Source organism: Cryptomeria japonica, chromosome 3 (assembly GCF_030272615.1).
Source record: "Cryptomeria japonica chromosome 3, Sugi_1.0, whole genome shotgun sequence".
NCBI classification, from domain to species: Eukaryota; Viridiplantae; Streptophyta; class Pinopsida; order Cupressales; family Cupressaceae; genus Cryptomeria; species Cryptomeria japonica.
The window spans coordinates 21,259,317-21,283,617 of record NC_081407.1 but is presented as its reverse complement, the minus strand read 5'-3'; the positions used below and the strand labels follow the sequence as shown (position 1 = coordinate 21,283,617).

General features: G+C 36.7%; 1 protein-coding gene across 1 annotated transcript; it reads right to left on the bottom strand.

Annotated features, from left to right (window-relative positions):
• Positions 1-1,869: 1,869 nt before the first annotated feature.
• On the bottom strand, positions 1,870-24,086 carry LOC131068613 (GDP-mannose transporter GONST3). The gene is made up of 2 exons (XM_058003843.2): positions 23,727-24,086; positions 1,870-3,367 (listed from the first exon to the last, which is right to left on the bottom strand). The coding sequence occupies exon 2, from the start codon at positions 3,365-3,367 to the stop codon at positions 2,249-2,251; it is 1,119 nt and encodes a 372-aa protein (XP_057859826.1). The 5' UTR covers positions 23,727-24,086; the 3' UTR covers positions 1,870-2,248.
• Between the last annotated feature and the right edge of the window lie 215 nt (positions 24,087-24,301).

The window sequence follows — 24,301 nt, the reverse complement described above, 5'->3', positions numbered from 1 at the left end:
TGCCCCGCTGCATAGAATTACTCTGATGACCCCAAGGCTAGCAAGATCATCGCTCTGATACCATTGAAAGATGTTGACTTGGGAATGTAACAAACTGACTCACTTTTCTGACTTTTGTATTCTTTGACCAAAGAGAAGGAAATCGATTCTTGTTTATTTGTTTGTGGTTTTTTCACTTTTTTGTGTTTTTGTAAAGTATGAATGTTTGGGAATTTGAATGATGCAATTGATAGATAACAATAAACGTAAGCTAATGATTGAAACGAAAATTTCAGAATGACTGAATTTGTTACAGCAATTATTTAAAACCAATTAACAATGGAATTCACCAAAGACAAGCCAAAATTGGTCTACCAGCGGTCCCACGCCTTGCCTGGAGGACTGCTTTATCAACATAAATAAGTCCAGGTGCTGCTACAGGAGCTATCAAGGAGTCCTGACTGCTCCCATGAGTTTATTTCCTCTAGTAAATAATTGCCAAAAACAAATCTTTCACAAATTAACTAGACTGATGTTGTTTCCTTCAAACCCCCAAGGGAATTCACTAAAAATGGTCAATTTCCCACACTGATCTGCTCATATCTCTCTCCTGTGACTTCATAAACCTGAAAGAATAATATCAACCCTTATTCCTACTATTGATAATAAGATTTGTACAAGAAATCCCAAATAAAACCCTTCACTTTATTTTTAATGAAATCCAAGCAACAATGGATGGTACGGCTGGCCCTAGATGATGTAATTTTGTACTTTAAGTACTTCAACCTGCTGATAATGGTTTGAAATGTGCTCAGATCTGCAAAGTTGATCCTCCCCAAGCTGCAATTGTGGATTCACCTGCTGGTAATCACTTATACCACTGAAATTCAAGCCCTAATGTTGTCGTACAAGTGCAAGAGGTGTGGGGTTTCGTCCACATCTCCAAATGTAGGAGGGATTTTGTCCTCCAAGTCTGCCAAACTAAATACATGCTGGACAAATCTGCAATTCTCCAAAATGGAAGCAAAACAAAATAATCCTCAATGACCAAAATGAATCGTACAAGCATCTTTTACCCAATCGAACCCTAGAGACATCAAAGAAAGATTCTTTGGAATCTTTGCTATCCAAAAGTGGCGCCCACTTGAGGGGAAATCTCCATCATGAATTAATAACCACTTTTAAGTTATCAGAATTCGCCTAGGAAGGTGTGCAAGGGACTTTTTTCAATAAAGTCATTTATTTAGTTTTATTAGTAACTTATAAGTTACTTTATTAGCTTTTTCTATTTTTAGAAAAAGTGACTTATGTAACTTTATATTATAAAGTTACTTTATTATTTTCACCAAAGACATAAAATGACAAAGTCTAGGTCCCCTTTGGCTAGCAAACTCATCTCCGAACACTGAACTTCACCTGTGGAGATGGAAGACAAGTGAATCTGAGCACTGAATGGCAACTAAAAAAGAGTGGACATTACAATAACTTCCCACAAGGATAGGATAAGATCTATTACAATTTCTCAGTTCATAAATTACTGCTATTCAACAATTGCGTGTCAAATAACACAAGCAGAAGCCAATTTCAGTTTGCAGCATATGATTATACAACTAAACACATACCTTCCTAAGAATGTGAAATGTACATTAATAAAGTCATTTGCCTTAGTGGCGTATTCACAAGTACTAATAGGAGATGCTGCATAGAGCACAAGCTTTGTAGTTTGTAATTTTGTAGTATAGTGATTCCCTTGTCACGTAACAGTAAAGAAATCAGAACTCACAAATAAATAATTAGTTTGAATTTGCAACATATGAATGGGATGAATATGCTTTTACTGCACACTTCACCAAAATGAAGCCTCTTTCTCCCATTGAATTGAGATGAAAATTGCCAAATCCAACTGCATCATCTTTCACTCACTGATAAAAACAAATCATTTGGTGAAGCAGAATCTGGTTTGTCTGTAAAGACATTACAACATAACAATCTCTGTGGTAAACTACTTTCAATTAGATCTTGTGGGAGGTTTGTTCACATCTTGAACAAGCATTTAACTTTATCTTTAAAAAAAAGGTTAAACAGCAGTACATGCTGCATTGTTCAAAAATGCAGAAGCTGTGACACTTTTTCAATGGAAGAAATTCGTTACAGATCTCTTCACGTTTTACATTGGTCAACAATTATATATAACTAGGAATTTTCTGTAAAAGTCCACTACAAAAAATATTAATCATAATCTGAACCTTTGTACATAGTAAAATGTGACTCAAGTTTCTTTTGCAACAGCCTGCTTTGCAGAAGCTTCCAACTCTGAGGATGGTAGCTTTAGAAGTACCTTTTCCTCATCGTTGGGAACGGGATCAGAAGGGATACATCGAGGCTTTGTAGTTGACTGCTGGTAAAATATTCCTCCAAGCATACAGATCAACATTCCCACTGTCCCCACAATAGTTGCATGCTTATCCCAAATTACCAAATTGATGGCTACTGTAAGCAGCTTGTTCACAACACCTAGGACAGTGAAACCTGTTGCAGATATACTCTTGCGACAGGAAAATCCAAAAAACGATATGGATAATCCAAACAAACAGGATAGCCCAACTGGCAATAAAACTTCAAGAGAACAGAAACTTGACTTCCGCGAGCTAACATGTTTCAATTGCTGAAACTCCCCCATGATGATTAGTTCAAATGGGAAGAGAAGCAATGCCTCCAAATTATTGTACAACACCAGACCCCAAGTATTCAACCCAATTGTCATGACCACATGCTTGATATAAACAAAATCTATGGACATACTCATCAAGTAGGCCAATGCCCAGCTATAGGCAGTTACAGTGAGATGATAATCAGTTAGAACATAAAGTAAGCCACCCACAAAGATAATAGCCAGAGCACACCATGTTTTAATGCGAGGCCAAGGCTGCTTCAAGTAGAGAGTTTCACCAATGGCTACAAAGATTGGGACTACAGATCTAAATACAATAAATGTATCAACATTTGCATGGAGCAATAATTCACTATTTGTGAACAGTGACAAGTAGAAGACCATTGCAGAAGGTAAAAACCTCCACATGATTTGAAGATCAAGTTTATCATGCTCCAAAACTTTAAACCAACCAAGAAGAACTACTGCTGATACACTCGAAAAATACTGCAGAGCTGTCAAAGAACCAGGAAACGGGAACTTCATAATTGCCCACTTGTTGATAATCGATAATAAGGATGCCGAAACGCAATACCCAACTACAATTCCATAAACATAAACTTCCTGCATAAATGTCCTAAATGAAGCCCACCATGGTTGCTGTACTTCTTTATTAAGAGCTGTAGAATTTCTCTCTGCATTTTCACCTTGTTCAGATCCATGCGATTGTGAAGACATCTGAAATCAACATTTACATATAGCAGATAAGTGAATTTGCATCACTGGCAATCAAGAAATGTCTTAAGTGTATTGTAGCAAAATACTCGGACATGAAAATAGGAATTGCCTCCAGTAAAATTCCCAAAGCAAACTCTACTTATGTATCATCTACAGGCACTCCAAACTGTAAACATTATTTTCCAGCAATTATAAAGTTCAGTTTGATGATTGAGATGTAACAATAGATGTAAACAATGTGGACAATCAAAGAAGCCATGCAAGCATACTAAACATAATAATTCAAATTATCATAAAAAGTAAATCAACAATAATACTGCTGAAAATGCATCAAAGAAATGGTGTATGCTTTGAAATGAAACTTGACAAGCTAGGTATTTCGTGGTGTAACTATAGATATGCTCATGCAACAATGGGATGTAACCGTCCATTCCATGTAGACATTAGCATGTCAATAACTTGATAAAGTCTTGGTTAAAGAAAATGTTGCCTTTTAGGATTACAACTTCTGTGCATTACCTGTTGTTTGTAGAAAAATTAGTTATCAGTAAAATGTGCACCATGAACAACCAATTTAAATGTCTCAGATAAAAATGTGTTTGTGTAGTATAGTGGCACACAGCCCATGTCTTAACATGTTTTCATGAATTCCAATCAATGGAAGAAAGAAAATACAGATAATCTATTAACATACAGGTAATTTTAATTTTAAATTTGTGTCTCTCTCCCTTCTCTCTATTGAGCAGAATTTTACTTGCAATAGTGGGTTTTCTCTAAACTTTTTACTGTCCCACGGACTGTACTGTGATGTATTTTTGTTAACGCTGGACCATGAATGACAGGTTAATACAAAGAATGTAAGCCTGATAGTTATAGTTAGCTAAGACAATAAGAGAAGCTTCTGACAGTCAAAGTCATTATTAGATTTATTGACAGTTAACAGACTCCATGGAGATGAGCATTTTACAACTACCTCACACACTATGTTTTTAAGAAATGGTCTAAAATTATTCAGATGAGTCGATGAAATTCAAGATATACATGAGTTTCCTTGTTATTCTTTTCCCAATGATCTTGACATGTCTTTGTATAATGTACCTATGTTGCCTTAGCACATACTCATGATTTTTTTATCACACTATTCCTCCTGTATAAATTTATATGTATATTAATGTACTAAAAAGCTATTTCACAATATTTGTGTTTGGCAATGATAAAATTCGGATTTATTCAGCAGATATAAAAATTCAAAAAAACAAATTGTGATTAAATTTGACTCATAAATTTGCATTCTTTTAATATATAATATTATATTTAAATTTTAAATATATTATAATAAATTTTAAAACATTAAAACATAAATAAGCTTAAAAATTCTTTTTTTATTGGTTAGACAGGAATATTTTTAGTTTGGCCCAAGCCACGAGAGGTGCCACAAACCAGAAGACCTAATCCTTGACATGAATGTGCATCATTAACATGAATAGTCAAACCCGCAAGCATAGTAGCCTAGCAAGGACATAAAATCCACGAGCACACTAGTCCAACAAGAGTTTAGAGCACTAAATCACTTGGCATGAACACCAACAACATCAACGTGAAGGTTCAAACCCACAAGCATAATAAATCAAGAGGGCAAAATTCCCATGATCACAATGGTCCAATGGGAGTTTGAACCTTGGTGGCTTCAACAAAATGCCACAATTTAACCATCACGCTATGCCATGAACAACAAGCTTAAAACTTCATTTTAAATATGTTAAATTTTATATATTAATAAGTTTAAAATATAAATTAAATATTTAAAAATAATGACATTTCAAAAAAAAATAAAAACAATCAAATCATTTTAAAATGAATGTCTTCAATTTTATAAATAAACAGAAAATAGAATAAAAACAAAGCAACGATACACTAGGTGAGGAACCAACTTCCCCACTCTCTACTTGGAGTGCAACCAAGGTTGCTTTATTATTTGATTTAGTTCGAGTCCCACTTGCCAAGACTCTTAGACTCCTTTTCTGGTCTCCATCTCTACTGCTGCAGCACCACATCCTCTAAAAGAATCGCATACTTGTCATTGACAAAGTCATCTAGTGAGGTTAGTACAAGATCTTCTTCTTCATCCAACATGGAATTTTCATACAACTGTAAGTATTTGCAATTGATCATCGAGTCTAACCTCATGAAAGAAGGCAGGTCCAATCCAAGAGCATTATTTCTACCTCTAAGATAGTGAATGGTCCATACCTTACAGGTCTGGTCTGCTTGGTTTGTCCGTGCAACCAATATTTGCATAAGGACAGCCACATATTATCTCCTACTTTGAGATGATGTTCCACACGATGCTAACCATGCCTCATTTTGTACTTCATCTTACAAATCCTTTCAAACTTTTTTGTTCTTGCCACTTCCAAATTCAATCCTCCTTGCCCATCCTATTGTCCTAGTGCAACATCAAGTAGATCAATAGGCAAATATCCCAAACATTATATGAAGGATGACTAATTGGTAGAGGAAAGGATTAATGTATTGCATGAATCTCATTTATATGGTAAAGTTTCATACCATGCCTTTGGGCATCTGCTGTTACACCATCTTATGAGATTCACCAACATACCAATTACAAACATTAATTGTCCATCTATTTGGGGATGGAAAGCAATACGCTTTTTGAGCTTGGCATTCATTTTCTCCCAAAAAGTCAATCAAAACCTGCCAACAAACCAGGTATCCCTATTTAGAATGATGGATTTGAGCAACCTACAGTGCACCCAAACATTGGCAAAAAACAAATCAGCTATCTCTCTCCTAGGATAGTCTTTTTGTATTGGGCTACTCCATATGCATATCTTGCTCAATCTATCAACAACAACAAAGAGATAAGCATTCCCAAGTTTGCTTACTGGTAACTGCCGCCTACAAAATTCATAGAAATATTTTCCCATGGTCTAGTAGGTACCAAAAACATAAACCAGAACTCAAGATACTACCCATGATGAGACTGAATGATCAAGCCCTGAAATGCTAACGATTGACCAAGTAGGTTGTTAGGACAGTAAAATTGTGCATTTTGTAGTTTTGGTTTTTGCTGGTAGGTTGTCAATTTTAAGGCTCATGAGTTGACATTCTACCCCTCCTTTTGATTATAAGAGTTTTCTCTTATAGTGTTTCTTAATAAAGTTCCCTTTTGTAGTTTACCTCCTAAGCGCAAAATCTCACGACCCTTCAACCCCTTGTTTTAAGTTGCATGTGGTCATTTTAATGCCTTAAGTCTCTTTATCCCTCTTCCCCGCAAGTCATTTGTGTTCCTCATTTTAGAACTCGTGGGCTCGCGGGTTGTATTTTAGCAAGCAGCAGTTGATTCCGTACCCCCACATTTTGTTAACCTTTGATTGTTGCTGCTTCACAGGCTTGTGGGTGTTGGTAATTAGTTTTTTATTAGAAGGACTCCACGCCCCCGCAGGGTTGTCCCTATAAGTAAAGCTGATTGCTGCGAGTTTGCGGGTTGCTTGTTGGTGGATCCCGCATTTCCACGAAATGTTTGCGATGGTCAAGCTAAAGACCGCGGGCTCGCGAGATATGTAAAGAGCGCTAAGGTGTGTTGAGTCATCTCCAGTCCCGTGGCCCTGCGTGTGTGTTTTGTTGGCATTGAAGGTAATTGGCGGGCCCGCGGATATTGACAAAGGCAACGAATGTATGCCCTGTGTTTTTGCATGATGGTTTCATGAAGATTAGAGAAGGATGTGGATATGCGAGAAAGTCCTTGTGACTTTTCAAAGTCAAACATGGCGACCCGGACACATAGCAGATGTTTGCGTGGATTTTAGAATTGTTTTAGCCGTTTGATTAAAGTTGCTTCAGTAGCATCGACGGTCAAGGTTTGAAATTGTAAATTAGGCGCTCGGTATGGTAGATGACGAAGTTTCTGTGATTGCGAGTAAAGGATGTGGTTTCTCGATTTTCAAAGCAGTCGTCATATAGGCAAGTAGGCATGAAGGATAAATGTCTAATCAAGTGCAAGGCCTAACCAAAAGAGATGTGAATTCAGTGGGAGAGTACAACAAGATCATGGCCGGATTGCTTGTTCAAAAATAAACTGAGGAAGATAAGTGAGAGATCTTTTTGGTAGTATGCATGCGGATTTCAAAACAGCGGCGAAGTGAACTGCATGCGTACGAATTTTCTGGAGTTTACAGTTGGCAAGAGGAAGTGGGATTTCAAAGCAAAGAGCATAAAGGACAGTTTGCATGAAAAAACAATGTAGGGCTATTTTTGGAATACCCAGTGTCTCTATAAAATCAACACATTTGTATTTCGACAAGAAGAGATGATGGAAGTTGTTGTGCGGATGAGTTTGGTGATTATGCCAAGAGTGAAGCAGCAGGATTGTGCGTTCATTATGTGTAGATTTTGTCACACCGACTGTGGATAACATGCTACTGAGTTGTTGTATGGCCAAGGGGGTTTTGGAAAGAAGCCGGATGACCACAAGGATCTTGAAAGGTCTTTTCAGTCGCAAGGAACCTTTCAAGGGTTATCCGTTTTTCCCCCCACACCACCAAATGATTCAAATGAAGTGGAAGAGGAGTGGAAGAAAGCAACTAGAGAAGGTGGATAGTTCAGATGCAGCTTTTGTATGATGTTGCAAGATTATGGAAGTTGCGACCCCTTCTTTGTTGACAAGATTCGCGTGAAAGCTCCTCTTTCCACTTTCATTGCTGCCAGTCTAGGGCTATGAGCTCCTCCTCTAGTTTCGGGGATGCTCAACTTCTTTACCGGTGGGACACCTCTTCAACGTTGTTGGATGGAGTGGTGTAATTCATTACTCCATTTGGAAGCATCTGCAGCGCGCTGGTGGTACAGCTCAAAGATGGTTAAGATGCAACAGAATGCTTTTGGACGCACATGTTTGTTCTTTGCCCTGTGGAAGATTTTATTTTTTGTTATAGGTAGAATGATGAGTCATGAAGAAAATTTCCAAATGTATACAACCGGTAACTTGTGAATTCCTTATTTTTCATATAAAAGGAATGCCATGGTTGTAAATAGGGGTTATGAAAATTGTATCAAGTAATTGCAGTCCTGTGTTATTTGGGTTTTAAGAGTCCACTTACAGAAGGGAAGATACAACTTCCATGTTGTAAAAAAATCAATTAGTAATGAAGGAATTATTTTCATAATTGCATATTTTGTCTCCTTGTTTATTATCAAAATTCATTTAGATTGATATGTTAAGGATATATTGGTTTATCTTGGTATGTTTATATCAACGTGTGATCATGCTTGTAGGTTTCTCTCCAGGAGGGAATTAAATTCTATATGCTAATTACAGTGATTCTGGGAAATACTCATAGGATTAACAAGAATGGATGACTGCAATAGCTAAGTGGAATCGTGTTAATTCCCTATTTCGAACTATTTTGCAAAATGGGGTTTTATTTTCTATTAATAGGCGTGACTTTGGTCCCGTGGATAGGCACTGGTTGTATTCCTTGCTTCGGAAGTGTTTCAGAAATCTTTAATTAAGTTATATTCTCCCTTTTCTTTTCTTTTCTTTTGAGTGAGTGGGGGTTTTATTTTAGGTGCATGCTAGATATTCCCTAGTATCTCTTGGCATTGCATGTGTATTGTTTTCTCGGTCAGGTATTGAAATGTTACGGGATCAGGGATGTGGGTGTTGAAATACATGCAGGATCCCCTGTTTTATCTGACGAAATCTACCAATAAGTAAGTCCGTATATCTACGAGGATTTCAAGTAATATCCTGATATACTGATCAAAGTAGGAATACCCTCCTGAGTGTGGTAGAGCTCGAAGTGAAGAAGGCCTTGTTCAAGCCTTGTTATTGTTAGAATTTCTTGTCCTTAATCTATTGAAAGCTTCTAAAGTCATATTATAGGTTCTATCCTTGACCTCAACTGTGACGGGTTTCTTAGGAATGAGGGTTGCAGGAAACAAACACCAACATAGGTAATGGCTGCCTATTGGACCATTGAAAAATGAGTTTGTTATCCTATTGACCTTGCTATTACTGAATCAGTCATTTACATGATGATGCAATTGCCCATCTTTCCTTTGTAACCCTTGATTTACTAGTGCAAAATAACTTTAATTCGTTAATAAAGCTTGCTACTTGCATTTTAGGCCAGTAAACATCCTTTGCAAACAAGCAATTATTAGGCCCTAGGCACATATGCCTCATTTTGTTGCTCTTTTAGTGTTTTGATTCTAATATCACACATGCCAATGCTGTTTTTCATGTAATTTGGATTCACATGTGTGATTTTTATATGTTTGGAGTTTGGACCATGTTTTTAGCTTCACTCTTTTCACGCTGATATGTGATTGGGCTAGTTTATTAAGTTCTACTTTGAAATTATTTATTATGCATATGCATGTCTAAATCATGCTATTGTTAGATGATTTTCAGTTCGAAGTCGATTTTTATATCTTGTCGTAAAATCTCACTGGTTGCTATATATTGTGCTTCCGCTATCTCGTGTTGTGTAGACACACCTAATGTTTCATTAAGTGTGCACACACAAGTTTCCCCAACGGTGATTTAATTGGAGACAATCAACTTGGGTAAAATGTTTGTGTTCTTCCCCGTATTACTCAATTTTGAGCGCTATGAGATGAGTCCTATGTGGCCCGGTGATCCTGGAGTCAAATTAGTTGATGGTGGATTCTTGAATCATGTGAAAACACATAAAGCATGTTAGCATTTTTTCTAGAGGTTGTTTGACTTGGGTTAATTGCATTTAATCATTTTCCATGATTGCTTGAGTGCTTGTGATATGACTTTTTGCTAGTTATGAGTATTGTTTTGATGCTTTGCAATGTTGTGAAATAGGAATTGTGTTTTTTCAGAATTTGTGATACATATTGTGTAAATGTTTTGCCTATGTTTTTCTAATTTTACCTTATGTTAAAAAGAAATATAGTAGGTAGGCAAGTAATTTTATAAGCAAATATTGTATTTGTGAAAAGAAGGTTGCACGGTATTAAATTAAGTATTTTCCCTTCAAAAGGAATGCAAAAAATTATAAAATTGAAAATGCCTATTTTGAAAAAGTGAAAATTGCACTATAGTTTTTTGGAGTATTCTATTGTGACTTGTTTTGGTTACCATTTTTGCTCTCCTCTTACTCTTTGCTTGCTTGGAGGTTTTGTAAGATTGACTGGAAGATTATGAAGTTTGATTGTTTGCTTGGAATTGAAGAATTGAATTAAAGTGATTGCTGATTTGGATCGAGTGGAGATGCATCAACTAAAAACCCTCTCTATCTCCAAGTTGTTGGGATTGAAGGTGAGAGAATCTCAATCCATGCTTTGTGAATGCCTTTATTGCTTTGGCCATGCCCACCTTATGTGATTGCATATTGCATTTTGCTTTTGGGATTGCACCTGTATGGAGAATTGCTGAATTGTGTGAAATCACTTTAGCGATTCCCATGTTTAAATTTTTTAGAATTTCTAGTTTACACCAAAAATATGATTTGAAAATTTTGAAAATTTATGTGATTGGAAAAGATGGTTTTCCATGCCCTTATTAGCTTCTAAGAGTATTCTTAGAATTTAAATTTTGATTAGGGATTGAAATTTTGAAATTTGCAACTTTGAATGTGTTTCTTGAAAAATAGAAATTTGAATTCCCAATTTGTTTTCAAGTTTTATTTTGTGGGAACAAAAATCCTCATGGAAGAAAAATGGGAAATCTGATGGCCATGGGTGTACCATAGTTTGACCTCATTTTCCATGCCACGACCATATTGAGTTTTTAACTGTGGCCTTAAGTTGTGAAGACTCTAGGTCTTGATGGTGGTGTGGACTCTCATGACCATTCAGTTGTAATGCAAATGAAGGAAAACAAGAGGTAATGAGAAGTGAACAACTAAAATGAACAGGGTTGCACATTTCAACACATGCAAAGATTAACCCACAAGTCAATTCCATATGCCCATGTGGATACTTCATATAAACATGTAGTACATGGGACCAATCCTTGAGATCAATGTCAATGTCGTTGAGGATCATGTTGATGTGTTTTTCATGCACATGCGAACACAAAATAAAATACCAAGGTATCTTATCCTCTCTTGAACAAAGTTTCCCCGAATGCTGAAGATTTCGCCTAAGGATCAATCAAGGCAACTCCAAGGTTCTGGTATGTAGGATCTCTACGTGTGGATAAGCTCTTGTGGTATGATGTGATTTTGCTAGAATCACAAGGGGACTTACATTCGACTACCTGAGCGTTTAATTTGCTGGAATTTGAATCTTATCTACTGGTTGGAAGATAAAGAAATATCAAAAGATATAGGGTTTGAAGAATTTAATCTAAGACCTAGAATGCAAGAAGATGGATGAACGACTAGGTGGAGTCCTACTGGGTTGGGTCTCACCATCAGGTTGAACAATCCGACACCAACTCAGTGCGATCTTCTAAGGGAAATTTGAAGATGTTCAAATCGTTACCCCATCAGACACTGATCACCATTCAAGTTAATGCATGAACAACAGACGCGTAACAACTCGAGATTAAGCTTATTTTATGCCAGTTGACCACGAAGGGCACCCTTACAATTAGCAAGAGGCTATTGGTTTGGACTAGGCGGATTCCACGCGAGTGCAATCAGTAACTTCCTTCATTCAATCTAATTAACCATAATCTAAAATGAAGATTCAACAAGAGACCATGCATATTGCAAAGAAACAATACATTTCACCATAACTTCAATGAAAATGGAGTTCATTTACAATCAAGGCAACAATTTCTTGCCTTCTCTTCCTAATCTACTCTAATTGCTATTCTATTCACTATTCTAGCTACTAACTCCTAGCTATTAACCTCTATCAACCAACTATTAACTCACTATTCACCTTTACAAATGAAGAGCTTGGGCCTTTTATAATGCTCTCAATACAATTCAATGGCTCAAATCAATTTAAGACCAATGGCCAAGATTTTACAATGAAAACCCTAATCAGGGTTTGTTACAAGAAACTCTCCTTAGCCAATGAGAAAATTACATTCCATAAATGTGGACCAATAAATGTTAGGGGTTGGTGCCTCGAAGTTTGTGCCATCACTGGTGAGTCAGGTACATTGAATCTAGACATGTTGAGGTGGAGCTATCTGACTGGAGGAACAATGACTGGGATGCCACCTTGTCTTGCATTTGTGCTTGGATTGATCTTCCTTCATCCTTGATGTACTTAGTGAATGATGTAACCCCTTGACTCTCATATGTTTGATGAAGCCTCCTTATGGTCAGATCACTCCTTAGTAGCCCACTTCACCTTAAAATGCTTACAGGATCTTTCTTCTGATATCATGTGATCTCTTTGAGGATAGTTTGCTATATTGCTTGCGACCCTTTGAACACTTGAAGTCTTCTAACGCTTTCCTCAAACACTTGAAGCCTTCCAACGCCTTAAAAGCGCCTTGAGTCCTCCTTCATGCATTTGAAGTGTCCTTAATGATGATGAAACTTGAGTAGGTGTTCCTTGTCCTGGCCTGATCCTCCTCCATCTTGATTTTGTTAATCTGCAAAACAAACAAAGGATGATTAAGTATACATGATATATTTGTTCTACCATGATATTTCTCACCTTAAATCATCAACAAGAGGGCATTAGAATGAAATTCGCTCAAGATCCTTTCCAGGGACATGCCCTATAGTGAAATTCGCTTTGGACCCTTTGGAAGGGTCAGGAGCAAAAATTCACAAAGTTGCTTAATTTACCTCACATAGACTTCATTCTCAACCTTACCTTACCAAGATCAAATCATTCACCTCCAAAAATGCTTAAGAATAAGTTTCGCTCAAGGACTTAGTCAAAACTTTAGATCTCCTGGAAATTTCACTCTGGACCCTTTGGAAGGGTCAAGAGCAAAATTTGCATTTCATCATTTCTTTGCCTCAAATCTCTTCTCAAGGCAAGAATACATCAATCTTACGCCATAGGGACAAAATCTAGGCTTCAAACAAGGAGCAAAATAGTGTTTTAAGAAATTTCGCTATGGACTTTGGCCAAGGACAAGACCTATAAGAAATTTCGCTCTAGACCCTTTGGAAGGGTCAGGAGCGAAATTCACATTTTGACACCATTCTTCTTCTTTCCAAATCTTCCTCTACACTTGGTAAATTTTGACAATTAGATTCAAAGTGTGACAACGCTAGGGCATGGAAACCCTCTATAAAATTCATTAATACCTCCTTATGCTTAGAAAATATGCAAGCTAAAATGCAAAGGATTATACCGGATCAATGATGACTAAGGAAAGGTGTGAAAGGTTGTGTTTTCACACAAAGTATGTCTGAAGACACCTTCCACAGTCAACAATGGAGGTCAACAACTCTGAAGACAACCTGAAAATCAGACTTTTAAAACATGTTGTAATCTTTAAAAATGTGCATGAACTCGATAAAAATCAGTTTTAATGATGAAACAATCATATTCAAAAATGTAAGTGTGGCTAGTAAAAAATAAATTTCTGAAGACAACTCTTAAAATTGATTACTTCAGACTTACCAACACTTTGCAAAGTAGTTAAAAATCCCTGAAAATGATGGAAAATAGCTAAGGAATCAGCTCCAAGCAAAATCGTCAAAGTGGTTAGGTGGCTGGAAATGAAAATTTTTGAGGACAACCGCCTAACAATGGAGTTTTCAGACCTGCAACAACGATAAAATGGTCTGAAAATGCACAGAAAACTCCACAAAACACCTCCAAATGCAAATCGCCTAAGTTGGAATTGGCTGGGCAATGAAAATTGAAGTCTGAAAATTAATGAGCAGCCATTACTGGAGGTCAAATCTGAAGACAAACCTCAGATCTAAAGCGAATCAGCAAGCTGGGAATGATGGCAGTCACCAAGCATGCATGAAAAATCACCAAAATGTGGCATCAAACCCCTCCAAAACCAAAATCGAAATTTCTCCAACTATAGCGCCATTTTTTTAATTCTGAAAATGTCATCAATGGCAGCTTGGATCTGCAACAATGGAAGTCGAACAACAAGCAAAAAATGGGGGAGAAAATCGCCAACTTTCCAAACACAAAAATTGCCAACTTTCACCAAAAATCGCCAAGTTTGAAAAAATCACCAAACTTGGAAAAATCGAAAATCTGGAAATGGTCTTCAATGGCAGCAAGGGAATGGATCAGCAAGCTGGAAAAGAATGGAGGAGAAAAGAATCCTCAACCCAACACTTCACTTCAGCACTTTGCCAAAATTCGCCAATAAGGGAGAAAAATCACCTTTCATGGAAACACCTAGCAGATTTAATAATAAAATAATGTTGGAAAACTCCTCTCTTATAATTGCTTTTACCTCTCACTTTCACCACACAAACAATATGGGATAAAACACTTGCTTAAATACTTGTTTGGTAAAAAAACTAACTTGCTTCTAGAAGGTTAAAATATTAAATGTTTATTGCAAGTTATTTAATTTTGCTTTTAAAATTTTAATATAATCATTAATCATCATTTAAAAACAATTAAATGGGGCTCACTTATTAAATATTTCGATTTAAGTCCAAATTGAGCCTCCAGGGGAAAATCGACTTTAGTTGGGATTAAAAAAATCCCTTTAAAAATCATGAAAGTGTCAAAAATTTCCCCATAAGGGAAAATCGATCCTAGCTTGGATAAAAATCCATGCAAAATTTCATCAAAATGCACATAAAACACTCCAGGGGAAAATCGATGGCAGTCTGGACACAAAATCCACACTCCAAATTCACTTTACCTACAAAAAAATACTCCCTGGTGGAAAATCGACCTCTATCTGGATGAAAATCCGCACTTCAAACTCATCAAAATGCTCTCAGTGGAAAATCGACTTGGGTATGGACTGAGAGTCTGCACAAAAATCCGCATTAACTTGTCACAAAACATCCTGGTGGAAAATCGACCCAGGCATGGAATCATCCTCAACATTGTCCGCACTATAGTCTGCACTCTTGGTGGAAAATCGATGGCAGTCTGGAAAAATCCTGACACTAAGCCAAATTTTAGCACTTCCAGGGGAAAATCGATCCAAGTATGGATAAACAGTGGTGGAAAATCATAACCAGTATGGATTTCAGGGGAAACCCATGTGTAGTGTGGATTTTGAGTGGCGGAAAAGGGTGGGTAGTCTGGAATATGAGGGGAAAAGCACCTCTAGCATGGAATTTAACCCTCTAACCCTTGGAATATGGATTTCCCTTAGGAAATTGACAATTCAACCACTCAAAATCACTTAGAAACTTCAAATTTAGACTGGATTTAAGCAAATTTTCCAAAATATGAGCGAAACACTAGGAAATTATCGGGATAAAGTGCAAAATCAATTTAAATAATACCTTAGGAGTGAGAAAACAACTCCAAATGGTCTAGGAATACCTTGGCACTTTAAAATCACTGATGCGCATGTTTAAAAACACGTTAACGCTCAAAAGGTTAACACTTAGACAAAATTTAGGATCATTAAAATATCAACGTTAGCAACTTGATCCTAACACCTCAAAAATAACCCTAGACGGCACTAGGCATGATCAAAACTCCGAGACTCGGGCATGGGAAACGCAAAATTGCCCACTAAGCAGCCAAAACCTTAACCTAACAACGCAGAAAGCCGGAAAAGAGGGGGTCCCCGTTAGCAATGGGGCGATGTGTGAAAAGTTCACAACACAAGGGCATCCCCATTGGGCAACCAAACCTCTTCCAGGTGACCTAGACTAGCATATTGGGTGACCCAACCTTATATTGAGCAACCTTTGGATAGTGGGTACTTACCATGTTTTTTTGGAGGAATTTCCTAAAGGAGATTTGTTCCTAAACATTTGCCTTTCTCTTTTAGCACTTGAGGTGGTATGGTACTCTATGTAGGTTGGTTGGAGTTCTATTTTTGTGTTGGGAGTCATGCCTCATATTAGTAAGACTAGTCTAGAGTGTGTCAGGTGAGGCCTCAAGTTCCCCTATCCTTCTAAGTTGTAATTGTGTGATCCTTGGATCCTAGTGTCAGTCCCACATCTTGGTTGATGTTTGTTTGTGTTGGTTTGGGTCTCTTAGAGAATTGATGACACCATGCTCTCATTCTATCCTTGGCATGACAAGTGATGGACATCCTAGTCCTAGGCGGCTGAGATAAGGAAATTTCTATCTCCTTGTAGTTTTTTTATAGTTCTCTTGACCCGTGATTGAGTTAGTCTTCCACTTGTGTTGTTATGTTTAATGCATTGGTGTTGCAAGTCATGGCACTTTGTGCACATAGGAGTGCAATGTAGCATGATGTCACAATAGCATCGCAAAACAATTGTCCATCCATTAATGTCATGGGCAAAAATCTTGTGGCATTATAGCCACCTTATTACCAACGCAAAAATGACTTGCCACTTTGGAGGTATGTACCTCCATCATGAGTAGAAGCCTATGTGTCCTTGCCATAGACAACTTGCCCAACCTATAGAACAGCCCATCCTTGAGGCAAAAGTCATCTTTCTTCTTGGCAACCTCATCCTTGCAGTTGCCTATACTTCTCTTCAAAACCTAAGTCTTATTAATATTCTTCTTCATAGGCCTCTTTCATGAAAAGCTAATGTTGATCCATCATAGTGAGAGCTGATATGGGTCTACAAACCAGTGTTCTAGATAACATACTTGTCACAACATTGGTACTTCCTTTCTATACTTCATCACAAAAATGAATTTATTGCAAAAATCCCATCCACACATAGTGTGTTGTTTGTTGCAACTTGTTTTGTGCTTGAAATATTACAATGGCTTAAGGATAGTTCCTTTTCCAAACAAGTGGTGTCCCCATTTCTTAATAGCATAAACTTGTCCATATAACACCTTGTCATATACTGGATATTCCCTAACAATTGAAGTGAAGACCTCCATATAACACCTTGTCACATATCGGATGCCCCCTAACGATTAAAGTGAATACCTCCAAATGATAACAAGTTTACCTCCTTGTAGCAACTCAGCATTCACCTGTAGCATATTCACCAACATCAGTTTCAACATCAAACAGCTACTTAAGTAGAGCTAACACCAAAGCATGAAAAATCTTATGCTTCAACAATTTAAATGATTCATCATGTACTTACCCCATTAAAAGTTCTTAACTATGGCTGCAACTGAGTGCAAGGGAGCAGCTATAGAAGAGAAAGTCAGAATGAACTTACGCATATATATTGGACAATACATGGACAATCTTATACTTCAACAATTCAAATTAATTATCATATACCTAACCCCATTGAAAGTTATTACACGTGATTCAGATGCATCCCTGGCCCATATGCAATCATGTATCAACCAGAAATATGGTGTTTTTCCCTCTGTTTTCTCTGTTTTTGTTGGTTTTGTCTGTCCATTTGAAGATAAAGATAGGTGATTTTTCCTGGGTATTTGTGAAGTCCTTGAGATTGTTCTGCATTAACATGAAGGGGTTCTGTTGTGGCATTCTTTCCACAGTTATTCATATCATGTTCACATCAAGTCTTTCTACTTATACTGACAGTTTGAGTTGTACAACAGCAGCATATTTATGTTTTGCACTCAACAACTGTAAGAAACTTCTCCAAACTTAGATTTATTCTTCTTAACATTCAAACTCACTAACCATTGAGTTTCCATGACTGTTTAAGGTTCTACTCAAGAGAAAGAATATTCGTTTATACCCAATCTGATTTTAAATTCAAATCATTCAATTTATAACTCGGATCCAAGACATGTGACTGTTGTCGAACTAAGCCCTTGAATCACAATTGACACCAACATTCTCTAGCGTGTCCCACAGAATTCATGCCTCTATCAATCTGTCTTGAAACCATAAGCTGAAATTCTAACAACATGCCTAATTAAAAGGGTCGTCCTGATCCTTTGATCTTCTGCTTAGTTTCAGAGTTTTTAAGTAGCAGATCTTTGAAACCCTCCCAATTACATACTACCAGTTTCTTTTTCTTCTCACAAGAAGCAAGGTAACTTTCCCATCATACAAGACCATGAACACTCATCTTGAGGCAAGCAAAAGAAATCCCTTTAGCTCACTCACTTTATAAACATTAAAATATACATCCATTTGCTTGATTCAAGAATCTAGTGTCTTTGCATTTACTTGACCGTCAAAATTTTTGATTTCTACTTTAGTTTCAACCTTGAATGGAGTAATTTCACATTTTACCTCACTCCGCTCAGCATCCTCCTCATGCCAAAAATTCTCATTATGCTTGTTCTCCTCTCCATTGACTCTAATACCAAATTTATAGGCTGGAGCACACACCAACAAATTATTGGATGACTATTCTTGAGTAATTTGGGCCTGTTGTTGAGTCATATGCTCTTGTTGTTGAGTCATGCACTCAAATCTCTTTCGATCCTTATTTCTTTGATCCACCTCTGTGTTCCAATCTAATGATTTCAAGAAAGCAAATTTAATTATGATCCCCTGAAGAGCTTGTCACTATCATACAATTCAATTCCACTCAATTTCCCCATGATCAATAACCTGCTCTGATACCAAAATGATTCATAACTTCTGTCAAACAGTTCATCAAAATGAAGAATCACAAAAAATTCAATTGATATTGATAGAATGACTAAAAGAGTCTTAGAAGTGACTTTGATTGTGCTTAATAGAAATAAACATCTGGATGGCAAAGCTATGTTAACCCAAGTTTCTGGGACAAGGACGGCATTTTTTCAAGCCATATTTTTGGAAATGGCAAGGGATGGCTATATAAAAAAAAGGCAAAATTTCAAATATTCCTGTGATAACATGGATAAGCATTTATTATATACATTACAGATCCTTAATATATTTGTGTTGAATTGAGAGTTCACATGAGAGTCAAAAAAAATTAGCAAATGTCAAAACTTAATTGCTTTCAAAATTCACTGTCAATGTGCCTGTGAATTTAAAAAATAGGATAAAAGTGACAACAAAATGCTCAAAGGCTGCAAATTTTCACTTTCAACTTTAATATGAAAATATAAAAACAAAGAAAGCTTCATTTCATTTCCTCCTTATTTAGGACAGTTGGGGTGTGGGGGTTGTTGGCATGTGAAGTCAATTTGCTTTATCCAATATCTAATGGGATGGCCAATCATCTCCGAGACAGTTGGGTGATGTCACAAATGTACCCACCTTTCTTGAAGATGGTTGGCCGTCCGCTTTTGTTTTCAAGGACATCCTCAATTTTCCAAGATGTACCCTGTTTTTTTTTAAGTTGGGGGTGACCCAAGGATGTCCCTTAGGCATCCCCCCATCCTCGGCACATTTCAAAAATAGGGATGCCCCAAAAAATGCTGAGGACGTGTCCTCAAGTTTCCCTGTAGCAAAGGCATACATAATACTCAATTTTATCCCAAAAAACCTCCAAACGAAAGAAACACCTCATGTAGATAGCAAAGACATACACCATACTCAATTTTATCCTCCAAACCTCCAAACAAAAGAAAAATCTCCTTGTAGCAACCAAATAGCTCATATATTTGAAAGCATTAGATAGAAAACAAGTAGAGTGATTACAACAATACTTGTTCCTTGCTCACTATCAAGCTTCCTTTGGTATACCAACCAATCCTCTTTATCCCCGACGCTTACAATCCAATTCTAAAACCTCCTAGTCAATGTCCTTCTCACACCCACAAGAAATTTCCTAGAAGTATTTCTCATGCACTAGAAGCCTCCATTTGTGATCTACAATGCCAAAAGACGTAACTTTTTGTTTCTTGGGACTACTCTCTTTGTTTCCCATGACTATTCTCTACATCATGACAAAACCACCACATACCTTGTTCTAGAGATCACATAACCATCCAAGTGACTACAAAACTGTCGTGATGGTTATACATTTGTCACTGTGGTTATTAAAATGCCAATTTGGCCATACCTGTGATTTTGCAATCTCCACTTGTGCATAACAGGTAGTTTTGATTGTGGCAAAATAGCAAATACTTACACAATTTCAAATTCCTGGAAAACATTCAATTATTATTGTTCCATACAACTTCTTAGATCCCAACGAACAATCTGCCAAGTTGCTTATATTACTAGTACTAAGGGAAAACAAATGATAATGGATTAAAGCTCATTAAATTGCTTGTCATAAAAAATGATTTATGAAAATTTGCACAAAGTCAATCTAAAGGAAGAATATGAAATTACAAGAGCTTTAAAAAATTACTAATTCACATTCCTTTTTCATTAAAACCATCAAATTGTGCTGCTACACACCATATTCAATTTTCAGCCAAGATTTAACCAATCAGCATTCAAGAAAGCATATAGACATAAACACAAAATGATCCTGCCTTCCTCCCTCCCTCCCCCACTCTTTCTAAGATCACTCAGCCACTACCCCCACATAAGCATGCATGCAAAGACATATAAAAGCATTTAATAAAAGATGTCCTAGAAAACAATAAATCAACTTCTGCTTCACCAGAGATGGAAGGCTATAGGACCAAGAACTAGCATATTAGAAATGCATTCAGCAAACTTCTCATTTAGAGCATACTTATAGTAGAAAGGTAAGCAAGATGCTTGCCTCCATATTTGATTTTTAATGCAGATAATTTGATATCAGCAATGGCTATTTGAGAGGAAGGATAATCACTCTACACGTTTGGCATCATTTCTGAACACAGTAGGTTCATTAGGGATTCAATTTGGAGAAAAATATTCTTTCGATCTTTACAAGGCATGTTAATTTTACATTAGTATGACCATAAACGAGAAACAAATTAAACAGGCTGTATAAAACACACCCTCGCTCACCTGTGACTACACCTAGAAGCAGCTTATGGTGTTAGTGTAAAAGTATGCATACTAAAATTATGTTGGTAATGTAAAATAGTCATCCAGCATTATCATAGTTGGACCAATACTTTAGGGGCATGCTAAACAGTTGACTTGAACCTCCATATAGTTCATTCTTCAACAGTCACACCATCTATCACTGTATGATAACAGATTATGGTTTAACAAATTGGTACCTGAGCTTTGATGACTAACTATATAGAATAGTTTTATTGAATTGGATGATACAAAACAACTAAATTTGATGCTTGACAAATCTTTCCATTGAACTGTGTGCTATGGCAATTCTTTTGAAATAACCAGCATGGTAAATGATTCAAGAATGGCACAATTTACATATCAAAAAGCACCTGGCCACGTACATACATAGAATGAAACGATTGTTTCCAACTAGGTTTACAAAATAACATAGACAAAAGTTGAAAAATTTAGCAGTTCCCACGCTAACATAAAAGCATTATGGAAGTTAATACTCAATACTATATGCATAAACGTCTCCAGGAACCCTGAACTTGGAGGTAGCTAAAGGGGGGACAATTGACCCAAGATCCTTCATCTGGTTAACAGAACAATGGGATTTCATCTGATGAAATGATTCCACTGAAAATCAAACAGGCAAAGGTTAACTACAGATGGCATAATCAAATTGATTGCAGGATCAATGAATAAACATGTTGTGTGACCAAAGAATTAAACCTGGGAAAGTGAGTTCTCACTAAAAGAATACAAATGCTCTAAATACTAACACATAACCTGCACTACTGGTTTTTAATTTCTCACTGAGAAAATCTAAACATGCTAATTACCAAGGACTCAACCTTGTGTGTTCAAACATCAAAGTGAGAAAATCCAAATATGCTGAATACTGGGAGAAATCCTTCAACAAAAAGAGTATTTGTAACAGATGGTCCTTAACTTAACGATGGAACTAGGGGATCCTCTCATCAGCAACAAGCAAATTGGAAGCAAACAGTGAAAGATAATAACTAGGGATAGTCTTAACAAAATCATTTTGGAGTCATTTAAAAAAAAAGTAGCGTGTAAGGTTAACCAATGGCTGAACCAGGGTTCTTGGTTCCTCACAGAGAAAATCCAATGCACCATATACTTTCTAAAACCCTACTTCAAAAGAAGGCTTCAGAGAATCGCACTCTTGATGGCAAGTGATAAATGATCTCTGGTGTGCTTAACAAACTATGGGATCCCATCTACAGGAACCAATATATTACAATCATAGCACAACACCTTTCACAATAGATGGACTTATCATTACTCGTTTTGGTAGCTAAGAACTTAGGTTGAGTTAGTAGTTTCCCAGTAAAAAAATATAAACATCCTATCTAACGTAAGACCAACTTCAAAATGAGGACTCAAAAGAGTTGAACTTCCATTGGGACGTGACAAATATTATTAATACGCTTACTATCAGTATGGGATGCTATCTAGAGAAACAAAGACATTGAAGTCACACAGACAGAAATACCTATTAGTAACCAAGGACTGAATCTAGTTAGTGGGTTGTGCCTGATAAAATACAAATATACTCATTTTGGGTTAGTGGGTAACTAAGTGGATTATCACGAGAAAAATCAAATGTGATAGATACCATCTGATGCCCTTTTTCAAAATCAAATCTTGAGAGAATTGCATTCGTGGTAGCAAGAGACAAATAATCCTTATTATTCTAAACAGAACTATGAATCCCATCTAAAGGTTAAAAAAAAATCTAAATTCGTAATTACAGAATGTAAACAAATACCCTTAGCAAGTCCATTAGACTGCAGAGTGCATTCAGTTGCAATAGAGAATGACCAGACTATAACATTGGGACTCCAAAGCACATTCAATTAAAACAGATAATGACCAACGTAGGTCAATGGATCTAATCAGTAGGGTACAAAAGTAACTAAACTCCAACCAAATACATTGGAAGTAAAACCCAACAAAGGTTTAACTAAAGATGGACCTAGCAAAACTCAGTTTAGGCAAGTGGGTAACCAAGAACTTATTCTTTGTTAGAGGATCCTCACTGGAAAATCCAACTAAATGAGCTACAAGCTATCTGGGGACCTGAGAGAATTGAACTAGGAAATGGAATGTGACACATAGTCCAAAATGGCAGAGAAAAGGATAGTTAAAGTGACCTGGAAGACTGCAATAACTCCAAATACAGAATACTATCTCACCTGTCAAAGATAAGACAATGCAGATAAGAGTTGAGCTAGCATCTACTTATCATGATAAAAGATTTCTTGCAAGAAAATTAGGATTGCTGCCCATGCAAAGAAGAAAACTACATGTAGGTCTCTGTATGGTAGGTTTCTCAACGCTGACATGAAATGCATGTGGGTTTCTGCACGATAGTTTACTCAAAACTAACATGAAATGCATGTGCTTCACAATGCTGAGATAAGTAAATAAATTATATGTATGATGTATTCATTGATCATTGATGTTTGAATATGGATGCAAACAGAAAGAATTTTAATTACAGCAGATCAAACAAACAGAGCTTGATTTGCTTACCTCGACAACCAGACCAGATTGTTGGTGTTATCAACAGCCAAGGGAGAAGAAAAGGAAACAAAACTTGACCTTTTTCTCTTCCTTTGTTCTGTGTCAAAGCACCTCCATGCACTAAATGTAGAGTAGACTTTTCTCTTTAAAACTGTAACGCCTGCAGACACCTACCTCTATCTCTGCTGCGGATCGTTAATATGATTACTGAGGCCATGAGCAATTACCATAATGTTGCTTTAAAAATCCCCCTCACTATAAAGCTGAATTTGAACAAATGTGGTACTGTCCTTGTGTCATATCATTATTGTGAAGATCTGATGAACTTGGCTTAACGTTCATTCAAACTCAAGTGTCCCTCGTTCATGTAAATATGGAAGTATTATGAAAATTATATGTCATTTTCATTAATGGATATTATCCTGAATTGAAAGTACCGACTTAAATAAACTTTTAAGTGGGACCGTCCCTTTCAATTTGTAAATTTTTGTTGGGTAGACTTGTCGCTTCCATCTAATTTGTAAGCTCCGGGATAAAAAGCATTTTCAGTCTCCCTCCATATTGATATTTATTGTTTTTTAATT